At 41.0% G+C, this 23,439-nt stretch overlaps 1 protein-coding gene and 1 long non-coding RNA gene across 5 annotated transcripts in view; one reads left to right on the forward strand and one right to left on the reverse strand.

Annotated features, from left to right (window-relative positions):
* Nucleotides 1-15,948, forward strand: part of ANO6 (anoctamin 6) — a 187,159-nt gene extending 171,211 nt beyond the window's left edge. For both annotated transcript variants that reach the window (XM_040642359.1, XM_040642360.1), the window contains 4 exons: nt 1,991-2,196; nt 6,138-6,340; nt 7,583-7,688; nt 12,693-15,948. In XM_040642359.1, coding sequence (XP_040498293.1) covers nt 1,991-2,196; nt 6,138-6,340; nt 7,583-7,688; nt 12,693-12,899 — 722 coding nt within the window. In that variant the 3' untranslated portion in view covers nt 12,900-15,948. The remainder of the gene's footprint in view (nt 1-1,990; nt 2,197-6,137; nt 6,341-7,582; nt 7,689-12,692) is intronic.
* The window catches only part of LOC103675410, a 292,244-nt gene continuing 272,607 nt past the window's right edge, over nt 3,803-23,439 (reverse strand). Inside the window, exons 6-9 of one of the 3 annotated variants that reach the window (XR_005837914.1) lie at nt 10,044-10,165; nt 8,317-8,672; nt 6,714-6,780; nt 3,803-4,699 (exon numbers count right to left, since the gene is read on the reverse strand). This is a non-coding gene — a long non-coding RNA (uncharacterized LOC103675410). Of the gene's footprint in view, nt 4,700-6,713; nt 6,781-8,316; nt 8,673-10,043; nt 11,676-23,439 lie in introns of those variants that run through there. The other 2 variants (XR_005837915.1, XR_005837913.1) reach the window with 2 other exon arrangements.

The following is a 23,439-nucleotide window of genomic DNA, read 5'->3' on the forward strand; positions in this document are numbered from 1 at the left end:
TTATTAACTAAATTTGCATTAGAATCCAAAATTCTATTTTAGAGGAAAAAACTGATAAGTCCCCCAACTTGAGTCTACACAATTAAGAGTATGGTACACCCTACCGTCCATCCATTTATCATTATTTGTTTTTATTTTTTAAGTCCATTATCATATCAGTGTTAACATTTCTCACTAATTTATTCCTAAATAGTCTGAACTTTTCTTGCTATTATATTTTTTTTAAGGATTTTATTTATTTGACAGAGAGAGAGAGCAAGAACAAGTAGGCCAAGGGGCAGGCAGAGGGAGAAGCAGGCCTCCTGTTGCACAGAGAGCCTGACGTGGGGCTCGATCCCAGGACCCCAAGATCATGACCTGAGCTGAAGGCAGATGCTTAACCGACTGAGCCACCCAGGCTCCCCTTTTATTGTTATTATAAATGGCATCTTTACTGTTTGGGATATTTAACTGGGCTAATTACCAGTATAGTCCTAAATTCTGGCTTCTCTTAAATAACAAGATCTGGCAACACTGGACCCTCGTTCCAGTGTGGCAGCTGTGAGTAGTCCTTTTCACTGGGCTCCGCACTTGCCGGTGTACCACAATTGACTGTGCCCACTCCACACGTGGCCCCTGCAGGCACACGATTCACATAGGGGTAGGTGGTACATAGACACAGCAGCACAGCACCAAGCACTGATGTCAATGTGTACGACATCACCAGCTCCATTCCTTGCCTGCCTTTGCGGAAGGTGGCCACTCCTGCCTGGCCTGCGGACCGGCCAGATCTCGCCAGCCCTCTCTCTCCTCCTTCTGAAACATACCCTGGCCTCTCAGACCAGAAGCACGTACCAGTTCCTTCTACCTACATACCCCTCCCTAGTCTTGCCCTTCCTGGCCAGATTGGTCCCTGCCCCTTTTCTGAGCTGTAGCTGTAAAGGGGCTGTAAATCCTCCTTCTATTCACAGCCTTCGGTCCATATCTATACTAGTTTACTTGAATTTTTTTTTAGATCTCTGGCCTTCTCATTTCTTTTTTTTTTTTTTTTTTAAAGATTTTATTTTTTTTCTTTATTTGACAGACAGCCAGTGAGAGAGGGAACACAAGCAGGGGGAGTGGGAGAGGAAGAAGCAGGCTCCTAGTGGAGGAGCCCGATGTGGGGCTCGATCCCACAACACCGGGATCATGCCCTGAGCCGAAGGCAGACGCCCATCGCCTGCGCCACCCAGGCGCCCCTGGCCTTCTCATTTCTAACCTTTACCCCCCTATGGTACAGCTTGCCCCAAATCTGATGTCCCATCTATAGTGACGCCATATAAATTACAGACAAGGAAGAAAAGAACTTGTAAGTCATCACTTGAATTTTTACTTACTGTGACCACATAGACTGCAACAACTTCAAGATAAAAATTCCTAAAGAAGTGTATTTTGCCTTATTTTAGGACACTTTCATCACATACATTTCCGTGATTGATAATAATATTACAGATTCTCTGTGTGCACTGCATTGCATTTGCAGACTCGGAGCTTGCTCATGTGCCTGTCTCCAGCATCTCTCCCCCCACATTCTCTAAGCAGAGCCCTCCCGATTTCCTAGTTCTTATTTCTTTTTAACTTGTTAGATGCTTCCACAGTATTCCTGTTCTTTTTTTTTAACCCTAAATCACGAATCGTCTTCCAACATTCTATTATTTCAACAGAGAATAATATACGTAGAGTGTCCCAACTTTACTGCCAGCAAATAAGTTGATTAAAGATTTTAAATATATTATTCCTACTAAGTGTATACGTATAAAAGAAACCGGCTATAACTAGTCGTCTTTCCAGAGACTTCACATGTGTCTTTTGTTTGGGTTCTTTCACTGTTGAACATTGTTTTATTACCATGGGTGTCTTTTCTCTTTGGGATTTAGTTTGTTGTTTGCCTTTTTCTGTATAAGAGTAAAGGAAAATATGTTGTCCTTCCATCCACCCACCATTCCATGATGCGTGTCCATTCCATTGACAGTTATTCAGTTTGGGTTCGTCACCTTATTTGTGGCCTCTTTTCCACTGGCCCCTCTGTTGGCTCTGGTGAACAATATATTGGAAATAAGAGTGGACGCATGGAAAATGACTACCCAGTATAGACGCATGGTTCCAGAAAAAGCCCAAGACATCGGAGCATGGCAGCCCATCATGCAAGGAATAGCAATTCTGGCTGTGGTGACCAATGTGAGTAAACCTAGGCTTCATAGGGTAAAGATCTTGAAAAGTCCAAAAATGAATTAGTGTTGCTACCTAAAGAATCAAATGTTTGCTTTTTTTTTTTAATGGGAGGGAGATGCCAATTACTATCTTCCATATAAAAACAGTTGTTATCACTGATATTTTTTAATGTTCTTATTTATATTAGTATCATGACTTATAAAGTCAAGACCTCTTATGGGAGCAGCTGCTAAGAGTGACCATTATACTACTATTGTTCATTTGCTGAAGTTTTTATTCAATAGAAACATGGTAATGGTAATAACAGTAAGTACCACCTCTCTTAATCCTCACAGGACTATAAAAGGAGTTGTCCAGTAGTGCTTTTAAAACAGAGAAATCTGTCCACTTATAGTTGGAGGACCTTAAAATAAGAACTATCATTCTACCATATTTTACCCTATATTCCAAACTATCAACTTAAAATATTAACTATTTGATGATGACGTACGCATAAGCACGTTGCGTTCCATTCATGTGTTACCTTCCTTGCCTCCTAGAGCCAGAGGCTCTTCAAGGAGGGGGGCTTTAGGTTGGGTCCCATCTCTCTCCTCCACCCCACCTCTTGGCCTTTGCTAGCCACTCGCTGGTTATTAGCTAGTAAGCAGCCTCATACCCTGCATGTGTCCCAGCTTGAGGGAACAGAACATGGTCCTTTACAACCTGTGTAGACTTTGGACCAGTCTGAACAGTCAGCCCCTCTCCCTCTCTCTCCCTTTTTTAAAACACAGACCAACAAGGGGCTTTCAGGGAGAGTAAGTTCCATAGCAGCCCAGTGGGGGAATGACCACCTTCCCTAGAAATATCCTTACAACTAGGGCTATTTCCTCTTATTTCACTGCCCATTTTACCCTCAGATCACAATTCCCAACAAGATGATATCCCAGTTTTAATTTCTTTGTTAAGCCACACTTGCCCTGAGTCCGTGGCCTTTTCCCATTAGCACTTGTAGAAACAGAAGAGAATTCATCAGTGCCTGTGGGTCAGGCTCCTGGTCAGGCTCAGTACTGCAGACACAGGTCAGACCCAAGTCCCAGCTCTCAGTGCTGCAGCTTCCCAGGGCCAGGCCTTAACACTTCAGAGCTTCATTTTATCATTTGTAAATTGAATAATTCCTTACCGCATATTTTAAGAATATTATATAGTGGGGACTTCAGTGAGTTCATGCGTGGAATGCACAGAGCCTGGTCCTCACGCAGTGTTAGCCGCTGCTGTGTTATTGTCTCCATCACATCATCAGTATCTAAACTAGAGGCACAAGAATTTGACAAAGTGTCACTGAGCCATGGTTACAGTTTTACACAATAAGGCAAATTATCTGGAACCCCAAGAACCCTTAATTTATCTGGATCGTATGCTATCCCTGGTTTTTGGAGAAAGCTGCAAATTGCACACAGAAGACGACTGCTAGGTTCTATCATTGTCCATTCACCCACGTAGCCCACACCTTCAGCATCCCCTGTGCTACGAAATGAAGACTGATGTGCAGAAATGGGACAGTGAGGCCTTTCAAGTTCCACAGTCATAGAGGAATCTGTCACATGCAGTATGCTGCACAGCACTAAGCAAGGCAGGGACGTGGCCTTGTGTGCTTTAGGGACGTTGGAGCAACAAGGTTTGAAACTAAAAGCGTTTTTGTTTGACCTCCAGCTAACCAGAAAATTCACATGACTCCCACTCCCCATTCCTCAGCAGTCCGGTTTGATTGTGTTAGACACCTTCTCCTAGTACCCCCAGCATGGCTCCACTCCATTGGCACAAATGGGGTATTGGCCATGTTGCTAAGGCTCGTGTGTGTGTGTGTGTTTGTGTGTGTACAGACACAAGCACGTGCATGCCTCTAATTGGTGCTACTGGTTCTTATCCAGTAGTTGTTTTTTCTTATCACTCAGGCATCGTTTTATTATACCCTAGGAAAACTTTTTAGGTCCTTGATTGAACTACAGACGACAATCCTTTTTTTCCATATTATTAGGATTTGATACAGGCTCTGTGTGTGTGTGTGTCTGTAAGAATGAAACATGTGTATTATTCCCTCACATACCTAATGTATGCCTCTACCATCTACGGGGCACAAAAAGGGCCCACTTTCCATAATAGGAGAACTTTCAACTACAGGAAGAAGAGAGTAGCCACCAGGGATGAGAATAGACGTCAAGCAAGAGTTTGGCATGAAGTCATTCAGCCTAAAGCTGCTGGTGCAATGAATAGGCTGAGTTGACATGGTTGTCTCAGGCCACAGTATCGGCCGTTGAAGACCGATTTTAATTTATTTTGATGTAAATGGAAAATTGCATTCAGAACAGCACGGGAAGCGAAGCACCTCGCGTTTACTTGCATTCTTGCAGTGCGTCTCAAAGCAGCTCCATTCAGGAGAAACTAGTATCTTGTCAGAAGACAAGAGAATTCTCTTCCTTGTTGGACTGTTTGTAGCTTCCTGAAGCACATCTGCAGGTGATTCTGTAAAAAGCTATGGTTAAATAACAGGAAATGTTAAACTATTGAAATCTGGAAGAAGTAAAATATTCTTGTCTTACACCTCCCCCCACCACCACCACTGACAGGCGCACACGCGCACACACACACACAGACACACACACTCCACCTCAGAGGAAATGACAAAGCTGGTTCTACCAGTGGGAGTAATTTTGCAATAGAAAAGCCCCTTAGTTGTTTTTCTTGCTCTGCCTGAGATCTTGTTTGTTGGCTTGTGGTCTCACTGCATCTAAACCATATGTTCAAACGAATACTATTAAAAATTGTGTTGTGCCAAAAACATGTCTTTCTGCTTCAATAAATGACTGAATCATTTAGTTTTGTTTATTCACATAGAATTTAAGTATATTCCTTCTTCCCTCTTTCAAACCAGTTTTATACATTGGAAAGTTTAAAGTCCAAATTAAAGAATTTTAGAGAAAATTCATGTAATTCATAATAGCTTTATATCCTGATAGAGGTCTGCCTGACACAGACCCAGGTTTAAAATTGATCTAAATTTATTCCTTTAACCTGGAAACTCTAAACTTTGTTATTTGAGCATGTATAATGTTCAGAACTTTGTTCAGTCTTTTTGCAGTTTAGAGGCTTAGACACTAGATCTAATAAAATAGGCATACACTTGACTGTATGAATGGAGCAAACCCAATATAGTTTCTTGCTACCTACATTTTAAAATTAATAAATTCTTGCTCTGTAATGAAGCAACATATGTAAGTATATCCAGAGAGTTTAAAATCAGACTATGGGTTGACTTGTATAAATAAATCAAGATACTCTAGGGAAAAAAATATGAATTTGAAGGCCATTATTAGATTAAGGAAAATCTATTTTATGCAATTTATATTCTAAGAGGCAAGTGATTTAAAAATCAGTTTTATATCAATTATAAACTCTACAAAGGAATTCTGTAAGGCCAAAGTATTTGCATAATATTGACCCTAATATTACGTATGCAAAATGGCCTTCTAAAACCTAAAAGAAAGATTAAAATTATCTCAAGTCAAGTTCCAAGGTTGAGTTGTATAATATTCTAATTTTTGAACATCTAATTTATATACAATATATATAAGCAACTTGAGTTAATCCAGGATACCCTGGTCTACAATCATTCTTACTGTACTTGAGAAACATAATAGGCAACTCGTAGGCCTTTGCTTTTCAACTGCAGGTGGACTTCTGGACAGCCCTTGTGTGAACTAAAAACCAGGAGGAAGTAACTGTTGTTTAAAGCAGCTGCTCACAGACTTTAGGACATTCACTATCTGTATCCATTTAACAGAAAGGATTAAAGTTTCTGAGTCTTTCATTAAAAAAAAAAAAATCAACTGATGAGCACCCGATTCTGGTGTGTTAAGCATAGCTATAAAGGCTCGAAATCAATGCTCCCTTCTTGTTTTCCTCCCGTATAGGCCATGATCATTGCTTTCACGTCAGACATGATCCCCCGGCTGGTGTATTACTGGTCCTTCTCTGTCCCCCCCTATGGGAACCACACCCATTACACCATGGAAGGCTACATCAACAGTACCCTCTCCATTTTCAACGTCGCAGACTTCAAAAACCAAAGCAAGGGAAATCCAGACCCTAAGGCTGTTATCCCTACCACCTGCAGGCAAGTTCTGCTCACTTGTTTGAAAACGCACTTCATCTTTAAAGGACTTACTGTCATGTAATTCTAAATAAAATTGCTGGAGACATTTTTTTCCCCCTAGCTTTCTTTTCAGCCAAACTTAATACAGACTGGGGTCAGAATTTACAAATCAAACCATAAAGCATGATTTAAAGATGGGAGTTGCGAATGATTGCAGGGAGACTGATCCAGGAGAAAAGTCTTGTTTCCATCTTAGAAATGAATGAACTCCTTGAGTTTCAGTCGTAATGACTGATCTGTTACTCAAGCACAACCGGATGTACTGAGTGACAACAAAGTAGCACTCTCACTCCAAGAAATGCAAAGATGAGAAACGCAAAGACCTCAGGCTCACCTGGCAGTATGCGTGAAAGCGTTCCTTAAGGCCTCTCTGCATTGATTGTAATGGCGGGTACGGTCAACTGTGGACAGTAAACATCAAGTGAATCACTACTTGATAAAGAAGTTTGCTGACTATAGGTCATACAGTTTGTTTTTTTAATCAGAGTCTGAACCCTAAAGGAGGATTTAAATCTCATTTAGTTCAACTCCTCAGACCCTTCTGTGGTTCAGAGTCTTGGCAACACAACCAAGAAACCAGAAATAAGCCCCAGATAAATGTTTCTAGAGCCTCTTCGGAATCCCACATTGAATCTTCTTACTCTGAATTGACGTAATTCTAAAGAGTAGTTAAACTCTTCCGGGTCTGTTGGGTTACAGGCAGAAAATTTGAGATGTGCTACCCGAGGGCGATACGAACAGCAGTAGCACATAGTATCTAATGAGGAAATTAGGTTGGAAATTATAACGAGCTGATGGGCATTCCTCTCTACAGGGAGAGAGAGCCCATAGCTGAGTGAAGCCCGAGGATACCATTATATAAATAAATTTATAAACTCATTTCTGAAAATACGCTACTTCGTTTTAGTGTTATACACTTTTGAGAAAGCCGGAGTAAAACTCTGACAAAAAAAAAACGTTTAATACTTTTGTTTTTACACATATGGAATATGTCATTACCATCATCTTCCTATTTTATGTTAAGTATTACTGGACTCATTATTTCAGGATTTTGTAGCCAAATTAAACTCTTGGAGAAAATTTGTAGGACATTTTATAGAAAATTTATAGCATTGCATAAATTATGACCTCTTTTGAAAGGGCCCCTTGCTTACGGTACTTAATCAGAAAGGATCTCCTGATATCCTTCTGTTTGGTTTCCAGGTATCGTGATTTCCGGAACCCACCTGGACACGAACAGCAGTACAAACACAACATCTACTACTGGCACGTGATCGCAGCCAAGCTGGCTTTCATCATTGTCATGGAGGTGGGAGAAGTACACTTGGAAAGAGTTTATAAGGCAGTATATTTGCAGACCTTTTATTAGCATTAAGTGTTGCCAACTCTGACTTAAAATACATTCTTTTCTCTTGCTAGTAATTATTTTAGGACATCTATTAATCAGATTTAACATGGGAATACCCATAACGCTCTCATTAATGAAACGAAAGCAGTTACCTGCTTGAAAAAGTAAAAGGCATGCTGTGTACTAGGGGGACTCAGTGCCTCAAGGTTTTTTTTTTTTTTTTTTTAATTCGGGGCACTGGGCTGCAGGCTAGACTGTGAAGGGGCTTATTGAAGACAGCTAAGATGTGATCTCTGCCCCTGAGAAACTTTTATTGCTGTCATAGTTTTATTTGTATTATTATGAAGTATTTTTACTACATTTTCATAATATACCTCTAAATAGTTTTCTTTTATATCCCTAAAATTAACTAGCTCTTAAAAACGACTAAGGCAGCTATACATTTGAAATGGCTCTAACCAACTTTACCTCTGACACTGAGGGAGTAACTGCTACCACACCGTGAAGCCTCAGAAGTTGCTTGATGGCTGTGGTCGGTTAGGATTACACTTAGCTGCACAAAACACAAAACCCATCTATAGTGGCTTACAAGAGAGAAAGACTGATTTTTCTCACGTAACAGTTCACGAGAAGTAGGTGGTTGCTCCTGAGTCAAGAGCAGCTCGCTGACGTAAGGACCGGATCTCTGATTCTCTCAGTTCTCTTCCTGGCGTGTCGTGTGTGGTTGCACTGTGAGCGCTGCAACTCCAGACAGAGCACGTGGATCTGGACAGTAAGGAGAAAGGAAGGGGATGCTCGCCATATCCCTTCCTCTTTGTCAGGAGAGGAGATGCTTTGCCACAAGCCTCCAGGGCAGACGGCCACCTGCGTCACCTTGGGTGGCACCGGCGCACACACGGCTCCTCCGAGCAGCAGAGTAGGCTGAGACGGGAGCTATCGGGTTTGCTGTGAACAAAATGAGAATCTATTAGCAAGCAAAATGTGGGGTAGGGTGCCTGGCTTTGATCAGTTTTCTAGTATTGTTTTTTTAAAATAGCTACCACACATTAACAGAAGAAGAAACAAGTCATCATTAGCTCCCCATCATTAGTAGATTCCTGGAGTATCTGGTACACCTGCAGGAATCACTAGTTTATATTCAAATACGTAGTTGCCAAAGTATTTCGACTTCCACTTCTGATATCATGGTTGACCAGATATTCCGAGGGGCCATTTCACTACAAAACATTCAGAATCAGCTTAAAATATAATTTCCTTTGCATTTTTGAGCTCACTAGAAGGGAGGAGAATCTACAACAAGGGGCAGAAAGGTGATGGCTAAACTAGAGCAGTGAGCCCCCCCAAAGCGCAGGAGTGCTCTGAGAATGAGTGCGGTCATCAGCACCTCCCTCTAAAGGCTCAGGGAGGCCAAGCAGCCAGCCAGTCAGCACAGAGGTGGACAGGTGAGCTTGAGACTCTTGGATTCAGCCAGGGACCTCCAGAAGGGCTAAATTTGTCTCAGAGCAGAAGGAAATGCATATGTTATCTGGAGAAAAGGTGTCCTTGGTTTAGACCACAGTTTTTTCTCAGATTGAAATAATCAGATATGAGCTTCCAAAGATCAACAGTAACAAGGGGAAATAAGAAAAACCACAAGTGAGATTTGGGGGGGGGATAATAATTTGGGCCCTCAGTAACTTCAAAAGCATGCATTATCACATTAGGAATATAAATTAAATGTGTATGAAAATGTTTAAACAAAAAATGAGTGATTCACAAATGAGCAAACAATAGGACACTAAAGAATTACAAGGTAATTTTGAAAAATATATAGTTGTTGAAATGAAAAAGCATATGGATTGAACAGAAGCAAGAATGAATGAATTGGGAGAGAAGTCTGAAAAAAATTACTCCCAGCATATCACAGGGAGAGAAGAAAATGGAAAATACAAAAAAAGAGATTAAGCAATTTTCAAAAAAATTCACAGAAGGAAAAAAAGGATACTAGAGGAGAGGCAATATTTGAAGAGTTAATGACTAAAATTTTTCCCACGAAATGAAAGGTATCTGTTCACAGACCAGGAAGTACAGCAAACATCAGACAGAAGAAAGCAAGCCATGCTTACGCAGATGGTGACAAAAGTGCAGCTCATTGAAGATCTTAAGAGTAACCAGAGAAAAAGGACAGATGACTGATAAAATTAAAATTGAAATGGAGTAGACTTTAACAGCAGCATGGAAGCCAGAAGAGAGTAGTCAAATATCTTCAAAATGCTAAAGAAGGGAACTCTAAACCTAGAATTATAGCAAAACTTTGAGTAATTGAAAAAACCTTACCATAGAGAAAATGCCAGCCCATATGGTTTTGTAGGAGAGTGATGCCATACGTTCTAGAACAGATCATTCTAGTTACCTCCAGAGATCAGAAAAAGGAAACGCTCTCCAACTCCTTTTAGATCCTAAAATCAGACAGGAATAGAAAGGGGAAAATTGTAAGCCAGTCTCCTTCGTTACACTGATGCGAGGATCTTTCTAAAATGTGCCGATTGAATCTAGCAATATATTTAAGATGACATCAGACCACATTGGTTTATCCCAGAAATGCAAGGATGGCATAATGCAGAAAGTCCACATCTATAAATATAGATGGGAAAAAAAAAAGAAAACCTCTCTTTCCTATATCGTCAGCTTTTGCCTCTTTATAATTTCCATCATTCAGACACACTCTCTCATCTCAAATATTCTCCACCCTCACATTACCCAACTTATCAGGAGCATTTGACACAGCTGATCACTCTCTCCTTCTTGAAGTTCCTCCTCACTTGGCTCCCGGGAATTTTTTTCTTACTTCACTAGGCAGTTCCTTCTTAATTTCTTTGCTAGTCCTTTCCTTCTCTTCTCCTTAGTGATCCTGGGCCTCATTCCTTGGGTGCTGTCTTCTCTCTCCTCACAGCCTCGGTGATCTCACGCAGTCTGTTGGGTTTAAATGCCATCTATATGCCAGTGACTCACTATACATATATCTCCAGAACCCTCTCTCCTGACCTCAACCCACAAATCCAGCTGCCTACTTGACCTTCCTGCTTGGATAGCGAACAGAGAAATCTGCTGCCCCAAATGCCCATATTTTCTTCAAAGCACTTGGAATATTCTCTCTCTGCCGCCCTAAACGTTCCACCCCTCTCAGTCATGGCAATTGCATCTCACTGGCCGTTCAGGGCAAAATTCTTGGGAGTCCCCCACGTACCCCACATACAGTGCTGTTGGCTGTCCTTTGACAGGACACTGCAGATCTGACCATTCTTACTAACTCCGCTTCTCCAACCAGGTTGGAGCCACCATCATTCCTTGACTGAATTAGGGCCACACAGTCTCCTAACTGGGCTCCCTGTTGTCTTCACATCTCACTCAGAGTAAAAGCCAGAGTCCTTACAGTGCCGTGCACGCCTGACACACTCTAGTCATGCTCTGTTACCACACTCTTGTCCCTTCTGTCCTCCTCACTCATGTCCTTCCAGCCCTGCCGTTCCTGAAGTACGGCCAGCAGGCTTCCACCACCTAGACGCTGTACTGGCTGTTCCCTCTGCTCGCATGCCTTTCCGCCTGATTTCTGCATGGCTAGTTCCCTCCCCTCCATAAAGCCTTGGCTCAGGGAGGCATACCCAGCCTGATCTGTGTAAAATCTGTCTGCAGTTGGCCTCCCACATAACACAGAAACTGCCACTCTGCCTTACTGCTTTCTCCATGCTCGTATCACTTCAACACCGTGTACAATGTATTGATTTTTAATGTTTACTGTACAGTATCTATGTCTTCGGTAGGTCAGAGAATTTTGAATAATGAACAAATAAAAATGTGTTCAACATCGTTAGTCATCAGAAATGTAAGACCAAAATGAAAGTCCATTTTATACTCAGTATATTGGTGGGGGGGAAAAAAAAAAGAATTGATGACTGCAAGTGCCGGCAAGAATGCAGAGCAGCTGAAACCATCACACGCTGCTGGTGGGCGTGGAAGCCGGTTTAACTACTTTGGAAAATACTTTGGCACCATTTTGGAAATTTGAATATTCATTTAACAGAGTCTTGACAGTTCCACTTGTAGGTCATCCCCTTGAGAAACTCTCACAGATGTCCTCCAGAATCCAAGTGCAAAAACATTCTCAACATCATTGTTTCTAATACAAACACGAGAAACAAGCTCAGCACGTTTTGATGGGGGAAATGGATAAATTACAGTGCATGCAGACAGGAGAATATTATGCAGAATTGATAATGAGTGGACTATAGTTATGCACATAACACTGATGGATTAGAAATTCGTTTTGAATGAAGAAAGTAATTTTTAGGGGCACCTGGGTGGTGCAGTCCATTGAGCGTCCGACTCTTGGTTTCAGCTCAGATCATGATCTTGCCATCGTGGGATCGTGCCCGGTGCTGGGCTCCATGCTCAGCACGGAGTCTGCTTAACATTCTGTCTCCCTCTCCTTCTGCCCCTCCTGTTCTTGTGCTCTCTCTCTCTCTTTCTAGTAAATACAGAAATTTTTTTAAGTAATTTTCAAAAGACCATATTACAGTATCATACTGTATTATAAAGCTCAAATCAGGCCAGACTAAACAATAAATTATTTGGGGATATAAACATATTTTGTTAAACTGGTTTTCAAAAATGAAATGTTATGGATATACTTACCCAGGTAGGACATAGTGCTAACCTTTGGGGGAAGAGACCAGCATTGGCAGCGTCGGGGAAGTGTTATTAGATATATTCTTTTCCACGTATCAAATAGTATTCTTGAAATTTTTAAAGTAACAAAATGTAGCTCCTTGTCAGAGCCATGTAGTGTAGAAGAGGCTGGTTGCGCATGTCCCGATCCCACCGCCTTGTCCAGATCTATTGCTCGGGTGACTAGCAAAATCCACGAAAGGAACTCTGTGTTCCCCTCCATTTCTTTGTGATTGACATTTTTCTTCTTCTCTCCCACAGCACCTCATCTACTCTGTGAAGTTTTTTGTATCCTATGCCATTCCGGATGTATCGAAAAGCACGAAGAGCAAGATCAAGAGAGAAAAATACTTAACCCAAAAGCTTCTTCGTGAGAATCACCTCAAAGATATGACAAAAAATATGGGGGTCATAGCTGAGAGGATGGTGGAAGTGGTGGATAACAATTTACGGCCAAAATCAGAATAAGAGCTTTATGTTCCGAGAAGCACTTTACAGAATTTAACTCTGTCAAAATGGATTACGAATCACTAATGAGAATGTTTAAGTTAAAACACTTTGGCAAATAGGAGTTTTATTTGCCATTTTCATATAGATTATTTTTCAGTTTCAGCCAGCCGTGCAGGACCTGGGAAATGTAAAACTTAGATCAAGAAGTACATAAAACTAATCACCTGGAAAACCAGAAATGTTACCCTCTTTTGATAAATTGGAATTTCTGTAACACAGAAAGTGTCTCGTGGTGTGCTTAAAAACCACCCCTTCCGAAGCAGGATGGATTTTTGTCCCTCCTTTTGATTATTTTCATTCCTTTCTGTTCTCAAGCACGTGCTCCCCTCTTAGACAGTGTGTCATTTCTTCCCTTCGCCAGATCTGTCCCAGAGCTATCTTTCCCTTCCAGTACTTTCGCTAAAGACTAGACATGCTAGCTTTTGTGTGATTAAAAATAGCTAACTCGGAATTCAGTTTGAATGCTGTATTAAGTGGCAAATAGACCCCGGAATTCACAATATTTAGCACTATTAGCACATCCCTACAGAGAATGAAATCTCAATAAGAGGAAATAGTTTCAGTCTTCATTTTGCCTGTCTTTCCTATCTCAAAGAAATACTCTTAATGGATTGGAAGAAAGATAGCAAGGTCCTGAAGTGTATTTGCACTAATCCACAGTGACACCCTTTATCTTCCAGGAGCACTCCTCGAATCTTCTGTGCCTCATCAGTGTTGACTGACTGCTTTGCAAATCTCAAGGGAGTAAAATGACACAAGGGGGGAAAGTTACAGATTCAAATGGAATTGTAACTCCTATTGATCAGGATAATTAATTTACCTCTTCTAAAGCTCTGTAGTTTCTTGAAAAAAAAAAATGAAATCAACGGATTAAAATTACATTTTTATCAACATAATAGTCTAGAAAGATAAGCCTGTCCATTTCCCGCCAGTTGCCCTTTATTCCTCAGATGCAGGAGGGAGAGCCTTACAGCTCCCAAGCACCACCGGGAACGGCTCACTGTCCAGCCCTGGTGACAGGACAGGGCTGTGGGTGCTTAAGCCAACAGCAGGTGCCCACACTGTGAGGCTCACCGGCGTTAGCCACTTGGGGAGTGCCTTTCAGCAGGGGTCCTGCTATCCGCGCGATCAGCATACTAAAGCATCTGCCATGGTCAAGGTGCTTCCCTACAGCCTCCATTCCCTGGTTCCTAGCCCACTAACTGGTTTGTAACTTGCACGCACGCGGGGGGTGGGGGAAGAGGAGGGAGACAGGAGCAGACCCAGATCACTCCCAATCCAGAAAAGAGACTCCGGTTTTGGTTTGAGCTTCCAGCCTCCCTAAAGCCACGGTCAGGTCACAGCCCCTCCTGTCAGCTGGCCGTAACTTCCTGCTGAACGCCTACGCCACGCAAATCTTGCCTTCGGTTTGTTCAGTCAGCAATCTTTACTGTGCTTTACTGCCTTTCAGGTGCAAGGCCCTCTGGCAGGCTCTGGAGAAGACCTGGGGCCTGCACCGCTCGCCCTCGGCTGGTGCCAGGGCAGTGCTGGGTGTAGGAGGGTGTCTGGCACTGGGTTCTTGCTCGGTGGGCCCCCACCCACTGCGGTGCTGCTAAACACCCACGTGCCACAGGAGCCAAGCCACTCAGAATCCCAGCAGCGAAGGAAAAGCAAAGCTGTTTCATGAGCAAAGTTCAGAGGCTTGTTATAAGAGCAGCTTAACTCAAGGTCACAACACTAAATGCATGCCGTGAATGTTTAAAAAACAAAAATAGTATTTATGTAGGATCCAGCAATGCAGTGTTCTGGACTTCTGAATTGTCCCAGTGGATCAAGGACAACATTTCACTACCTTTCTTGGTCACGTGAACAGTGTGAACAGAGCGCTCACGGCGAGCTGCATGAGCTCTGACCACGCAGGGAGGAAGAAAGGAGTTTCTTCGCAGCTGCTCATTCCGCACAGCCCAGACCGGATGCATCTGGTCCTTTCGCTGCTCACCTGCGACACTGCTCCTGGCACTGGTGTCACTTCCTCTCCTCTTACCTCTGCTCTTCTCCGAAGCCTGGGACTATGTCCTCGTGTCGGGTTTGGCAAGTACTCACTGCTTATGGGAGCATAGAAAAGGAAGCGTTCTTGCCTTATCTCCTTGTATACACAAAACTTTAAAAGAATTGTGCATTTACATTTTCATAAATCATCTTTCATAAATCATCGTCATAGTTTAAAATGTGCTTTTGCAGACAAGAGGGGAAAAAGCCTCTACATTTTTAAAGGCAGAAAATAGAATGTATGACACTGCCAGTATTCCCCAAACAGCAAAGTAGTGGGAAGCCAGGGTCACCCATGACACCGACAGTGTTAACGCAACTCCAGTGCTGACTTGCCGGCGGCGAAGAAAAATGTGGGGCCGCGTCTGCAGGCAGGCACGGGCTGGATCTGGAAGTGTGAGCAGAGCAGCACCCCAGGAAAAAGGGTGGGGGTGACAGTGCCCCCACGAAAGGAAAATCTGGCCCTCGACCTGCCCGGTGTTAACCACTAGAGAACTTTGAGTTTTATATCCTTTTGTAATGCCTGTGAATTTTAACAGATTGATGCATTAGACCAAAATACTCAGGGGATTTTTCTTTAAGTATCCCTCAGATATGTCAGGTGTCAACAGAAAGGGAATGCTATCATTTTGGTTTGAAAGCTAGACAAGGCCATCTTGTAAACTGTCACCAAATGCCTTCCCTTTTAATTACCCGTGCGTACATCTTGAATTTCAGAAAACATTAGCTCACAGTGGGGGGCAGAATGTGCTCTGTTATTGAAACACTTCTTGTACCATTTTCTCATTGTGAATATTATATTTTAAGATGTTTGAAAAGTTAAAATGTATGAGCAGCTTAACTAAAGTAGAACGGAAATATTCATGATGCTTTCATACACTGCGGCATAAGATGTAAAGTTTGTAATGTTTTGTGAATTTCTGTGCATTTTAATATTTTATAATTATAAGCATTTTAATAAATTCATTTTTCAAAACAACACTGTGGTCTACTCTATACTTGTCTTCATGTTTTTAAGAAGGAGAGCAGATAGATCGATGTACATATCTATACACACACATATATTTGTATGTATCTGCTCTTTATCAATTATGTATCACCCAGGTAACAAATGTGTGCTTTTGTGTAGCTGATATCTAAAGTTCTATTTTTCACAGCCTCCTTACTTTGAAACATGATTTTTCTGGGAAAAACGGGGTGTGGGGTTTCAGCCAGGGCTGCTACAACTCAGTTGTTGGGATTGAGCCCTGCCCAGGGCACCAAGCCTGGAGAGAAGGTGGGAGCGGAAAACCAGCCCGCCTCTGCTCACCACACCTCGTGTGCGGGAGTCAGGCTGCATCTGCGAGGAGGGAGAGGCACGTTCTCCAATTGCATAAGGTTGGCCTCTGCATGCTCAACTGCAATCGCAGGGGACAGCGCCACCCAGAATGGGCAGGTCTCTAATGATCCCAGAAAGGCTCTGTTGGAACCTGCTGTGCCCCTGCGTACAGAAAGGAGAAATTATGGAGAAGAAACTAAAGCAAAATCTCATAACAACTGACCTTTTAATCCTGGACAACATATCCAGATTTTAACTCTGTTTTGGTTTGGGGAACTTTGGGGGGTGGTTGTTTTGGTTTTGGGGTGTTTTCTGTTTTGTTTTGTCTGTTTTGCCAGCTTAAATCTCATTAGGTTTTCAAGAAAACTCTAAATCAAATATAACCCATAACTGGACCAATAGCAAGAAGCCTTTTCTGATCCTTACGCGGTACCCTTGGGGCCAGGACTAATGTTATTCTTATTTTCAAGTCTTTTAAGTCCAGCAAAGGACGGGCCAGAATTTCATTTCTTAAGCTTAGTTCCCCCTCTCATTTGCAGGGGATGATGAGATCATAAATACAGTTGACCCTTTAACAACACCTGTTTGAATGTCACAGGTCCACTTTAAGATTTTTTTTTAAGATTTATCAGAGACTGCAGGCCAGCAGGGAGGAGCAGTGGGAGCACAAGCAGACTCCACGCTGAGCGCAGAGCTCGATTTCAGGACCCTGAGATCATGACCTGAGCTGAAATCAAGTCGGTCACTAAACCCACTGAACCACCCAGGTGACTCTACACAGATTTTTCTAATAAAATTTTAATACTTAACAGTACTATAAATGTATTTTCACGTCCTTGTGATGTTAACATTTTTTCTCTAGCTTTATTGTAAGAACAGAGTATATAATATATAAAATATGCATTCATTGGACTTCAGCTTCTGGTCCAAGATCACACTGTAGGAAGACCCTGAACTCATGTCTTCCACAGACACACCAAACCAACACCTGCTTATAGAGCAATTCCTCCCGAAGAACTGAGGACTGACCGAACAGCTTCTGCACAACGAAAGGCCACAAAGAGAATAGCAAGAGACACAGAGACATGGTAACAAAGGGAACCACCACCCCCATTGCAAACGGCAGTGAGGAGCAGTAGTTCAGAGGGACCATGAGCAGATTCATCTGCCCTTGAACACAGGAAAAAGGCCACTGTTTACAAAGACAACCAGAATATACAGGCACCAACCCTAGAGCCCTGTCAAATGGGAGGGGAGCTGCTGGAACTCTCTCCAGGTTAGAGGGACTGGTGAGCCCCGTAGTTTGCATTCACCCTTTACCTTAGTAGCACAGACAAACGCAGGGTCAGGGTGTCAAAGCCAGCCTCAGAAAGGCCTGGACCCCTAGCCCACACCAGCCTCAACTGCACCAGGGAACAGAAACAAAAAAACAAAAATTCACTGCTTAAGTCAACTAGAATATAAAGGATCCAGCCCTAGAATTCTGCCAAATGGCAGAGGAGCTGTTGAAATTCTCTCCAGGTTGGAGGGACTGGGTTACATTCTTTCTCCTCCACCTGCCGCTGTGGACAGGAGCAGAGTCTGGGCACACTAGCAAGCCTACCACCTCAGTGAACCCCAAGCCCACACCAGCCCCAGCTGTCCCACCAAGGTGGCCCCCTGCTTGAAGCGCACCAGTCCACCCCTGCTGGGCACTCACTATAGCTCCAGCCATCTCACCAAGGTGATACAGTTGCAAAACACCCCAGAATACTCCCAGTTCACACCACTTTGGCTCTACATGACTTGCCAGGGCACCCCCAGCTCTCACTTTGGCTCCAGACAATTTACCAGGGCCCCTTTAGTGCAGAGTGCTCTGGGACCTCCCCCCCACAACCATGCTCTAGCCACACCACTGGAGTGCTCCTGCACCCCAGGAACCCCAACCCACATCCACCCTGGCTCTAGCTGCCCTGCCATGGCACCCTCTACGTGCAGCATCTCAGGACACTCTGGCTTACACTTCGGCTTTGGCTATTCTGCTGGGACACCCCCTGTGCAGAGAGCCCCAGGACACCCCAGCTTGCACCTAATTCATCTTCAGCTGTCTTGCCAGGGTGCCCTCTTCACAGAGAGCCCCTGGACCTTCCAGTCTGCATCCATTTCAGCTGTCTGGCCAGGTTTCATTCTATAGAGAGCCCCAGGACTGCCCTGGCTCATGCCCACTTCACCTCTGGCCATTCCACCAGGGCAGCCCTACCCCCAGGCCACAACAGCCAGCCAACCAGCCAAAGTCCCCAGGCACACAGTTTACACAGGGATGACCACGTACAAGATCATTCCTTCTAGTTTAGGAGAAGTAGCTATTCTGCCTAATTTATAGAAATAAACATAGAAAGTTAAACAAAATGGGGAGATAGAGGAATATGTTCCAAATGAAAGAACAAGACAAAACCTAAATGAAATGGAGATAAGCAACGTGCCTGATAAAGAGTTCGAAATCATGATGATAAAGATGTTCAATGGACTAGAGAGAAGAGTAGCTGAACTCAGTGAGAACTTCAACAAAGAGAAAATATAAATATTTGAAGAAAATATAAATATTGAAGAATACAATAACTGAAATAAAAAATACACCAGAGGGAATCAACAGATTAGTGAATGCAGAAGAACAGATTAGCAATCTGGAAGATAGGATAATGAAAAGTGTCCAAGCTGAACAGTATGAAGAAAAAAGTTTTTTTTTTTAAGAAAAAAGAAGTTTTAAAAATAGGTAAAGGTATCTCTTGGACAACATCAAGTGAACATTTGCATAATAGGGGTCCCAGAAGGAGAAGAGAGAGAGAAAGGGGCAGAAAATTTATTTGAAGAAATAACAGCTGAAAACATTCTTAACCTGGGGAAGAAAACAGATATCCAGGTTCAGGAAATACAGTGCATTCCAAACAAGATGAACCCAAGGAAGTCCACACAACAATCTATTAAAATCAAAATGTCAAGCATTAAAGACAAAGACAGAATTTTAAAAAGAGCAGGAGAGAAGCAACTAGCTATGTACAGGGTAATCCAATAAAGCTATCATTAATTTTTCAGCAGAAACTTTGCAGGCCAGAGGGAGTGGCATGATATATTCAAAGTACTAAAAGGAAAAAATTTACAACCAAGAATACTCTACCTCGCAAGATTATCATTTAGAAAGGATGGAAGGAGAGAGAAAGTATTTCTAAGACAAAAACAAATAATTTTTTTTAAAACCCCAAAAATAGTTAAAGGCATTCACCACCACTAAGCCAGCCTTATGAGAAACGTTTAAGAGACTTCTTTAAGTAGAAAAGAAAAAACCATAATTACAAGTAAAAAAGTTATAAAAGAAAAAAAAATGTCATGAGTAAAGTAAGCATACAGTAAAGGTAGTAGCAAACACTTATAAAGCTCGTATAAAGATTAAAGAGAAAAGTGGTACAATAAATTATACCTAAAAAAAATTAGGTAAGGGGATTAGTAAAATCAAAAGATGTAAAATATGGCAACATATACAACAAAATGGAGGGGAAAGTAAAAATGAATTTCTTTTAGAACGTGTTTGAATTTCATTGACACCTTCAACTTAATAGAGACTGCTATATACTTAGGATGTTATATATGAACCTCACAGTAACTACAAACCAAAACCTATAATAGATACAAAAAATAAGGAGAAAAAAAGGCAATCAGAACACTAAATTAAGTCATCAATCACAAGGAAAGAGAGGAATAAAAACGGAACAGAGGAGAACTATAAAAACAACCAGAAAACAATTAACAAAATTGCAATAAGTACATGCCTATAAATAATTATTTTAAATGTAAATGGTCTAAATGCTCCATCAAAAGACATAGGGTGACAGAATGGATTAAACAACAGCAACAAGACTCATCTTTATGCTGCCTACAAGAGACTAACTTCAGACCTAAAGACACATACAGACTGAAAGTGAAGGGATGGAAAATGATATTCCAAGCAAACTGTAGAAGACAAAAGCCAGGGTGGCAATACTTATATCAGACAAAATAGACTTTAAAACAAAAACTGTAACAAGAGACAAAGAAGGGCATTACATAATGATAAAACGATCAATCTAACCAAAACATAACAATTGTAAATATCTATGCACCCAACATAGGAGCACCTAAATACATAAAGCAATTATTAACAGATACAAAGAGAGAAATTGACAGTAATATAGTAATAGGAGACTTTAATACTCCTTGTACATCAATAGCTAGATCACCCAGGCAAAAAAAAAAAAAAAATAAGGAAAGAGCATCTTTGAATGACACATTAGACTAGATGGGCTTAACACTTATATACAGAACATTCCCACCCTAAAACAACAGAATAAACATTCTTTTCAAGTACACATAGAACATTCTCCAGATCACACACACAGGCCTACCTCAAACAAAACAAAACAGAAAAAAAACAAATACACACACACACCCCAATAAAATTTTCAAATGATCAATCTAACCTCACAAATAAAGGAACTAGAAAAAAAGTAAAAACAAAGCTCAAAGTTAGTAGAAGAAAGGAAATAATGAAGATCAGAGTAGAAATAAATGAACTAAAACAAGAAGGAAGGGAGGGAGGGAGGGAGGGAGGGAGGGAGGGAGGGAGGGAAAAGATCAATGAAACCTAGAGCAGATTCTTTGAACAAATGAAATTTATGAACCTTTAACCAGACTCAGCAGCAAAAAAAGAGGACCCAAATAAATAAAATAAAAAATGGAAGAAAAGTAATGATTGACACCACAGAAATACAAAGGATTATAAGAATCTACTATAGGAAATTATATGCCAAAAAATTGGACAACCTAGAAGAAATGCATAAATTCCTGGAAACATACAATCTCACAAAAATGAATCAAGAAGAAACAGAAAATCTAAACAAACAGCTTACTAGTAACAATATTATTGAATCAGTAATCAAATGTCTAAAAAAGTCCAGGACTAGATGAATTCAGAATTGCATTCTACCAAACTTTTCAGGAAGACTTAATATCTATTCTTCTCAAACTATTCCAAAAAATAGAAATGGAAGGAAAGATTCTAAATACATTCTACAAGGCCAGCATTACCCTAATACCAAAACCAGAAAATGACACTATGAAAAAAAAACTAAAAACCAATATCCCTGATGAACATAGTTGCAAAAATCCTCAACAAATATTAGCAAATTGAACTCAGCAATACATTAAAAGGACCATTTATCATGACCAAGTGGCATTTATTCTGGAGATGCAAGAATGGTAAAATAGTCACAAATCGATGTGATACACCACATCAACAAAATGAAGGATAAAAATCATATGATCATCTTGATACAGAAAAAGCCTTTAACAAAGTTTAATATCTATCCATGATAAAAACTCTCAACAAAGTAGGTTTAGAGGAAACATACCTCAACATAATTAAGGCTGCCTATGAAAAACCCACAGCTAACATCATACTAAATGGTGAAAAACTGAGAGTTTTGCTCTAAGATTAGGAACAAAACATGGATGTCTATTTTCACCACTTTTATTCAAAATAGTACTGGAAGTCCTCGCCACAGCAATCAGACAAGAAAAGGAAATAAAAGGCATTCGAATTGGTAAGGGAGAAGTAGAACTGTCACAATTTGCTGGTAGTGTGTGTGTGTGTGTGTGTGTGCGCGCGCGCGTGTGTGTGTATCCCTCAAGAATCCACCAAAAAACAATTAACAATAAACCAATGAATTCAGTAAAGTTGCAGGATACAAAATTAATATACAGAAATCTGTTGCATTTCTATACACTAATAACAAAGTAGCAGAAAGAGAAATTAAGAAAAAACCATTTACAATTGTACCAAAAAGAATAAAATACCCAGAATAAACTTAAGCAAGGTGGTGAAAGGCCTATACTCCAAAAACTATAAAACACTGATGAAAGGTAAAACAAACAATCCTAAAATTTGTATGGATCCACAGAAGAGCTTAAATAGCCAAAGCAATCTTGAAAAAGAAAACAAAACTAGAGGTATCACAATTCCAGGCTTTAAGTTATATTACAAAGCTGCAGCAATCAAATGGTGTGGTACTGACACAAAAACAGACACAGAAGTCAATGGAACAGACTAGAAAACCCAGAAATAAACCCACAATTATATGGTCAACTAATCTTCAACAAAAGAGGAACAAATATAATATGGGAAAAAGATAGTCTTGTCAACAAATGGTGTTGGGAAAACTAGTCAGCTACATGCAAAAGAATGAAACTGGATCACTTTATTTCACCATACACAAAAATAAACTCATAATGGATTAAAGACCTAAATGTGAGATTTGAAACTATAAAAGTCCTTGAAGAAAGCACAGGCAGTAATTTCTCTGGCATTGGCTGTAGCAACTTTTTTTTAGATAGGTCTCCTGAGGCAATGGAAACAAAAGCAAAAATAAACTATTGGGACTACGTCAAAATAAAACGCTTCTGCACAGTGAAGGAAACAATCAATGAAACTAAAAGGCAACCTATGGAATGGGAGACGAGATTTGCAAATGAAACATCTGATAAAGAGTTAGCAATCCAAAACATATGAAGAACTTCTAAAACTCAACACCCAAAAAAATGAATAACCCAATTAAAAAATGGGCAGAAGACATGAATAGACATTTTTCCAAAGAAGATATATAGATGGCCAACAGACACATGGAAAGATGCTGAACATCACTCATCATTAGGGAAGTGCAAATCAAAACTATAATGAGATATCTCACCTGTCAAAATGGCTAAAATCAACAACATAAGAAACAACATGTATTGGCAAGAAGGTGGAGAAAAGAAGACCAAATGTGAGACCTTATGCACTGTTGGTGGGAAAACAAATTGGTGCAGCCATTGCAGAAAACACTATGGAGTTTCCTCAAAAAGTTAAGAATAGAACTACCCTATGATCCAAGAATCACAGTACTGGGTATTTACCCCCAAAATACAAAAACATAATTCAAAGCAATACATGCCCCCCTATTTATTGCAGCATTATATACAATAGCCAAAATATGAAAAGAAGTCCAAGTGTTCATCAATAGATGAATAAAGAAGATGTGGTATATATAGCCATGGAATACTATTCAGCCATAAAAAGGAATGAAATCTTGTCATTTGCAGCAGCAT

This window comes from Ursus maritimus, unplaced genomic scaffold (assembly GCF_017311325.1).
Source record: "Ursus maritimus isolate PB19 unplaced genomic scaffold, ASM1731132v1 scaffold_26, whole genome shotgun sequence".
Lineage (NCBI taxonomy): Eukaryota > Metazoa > Chordata > Mammalia > Carnivora > Ursidae > Ursus > Ursus maritimus.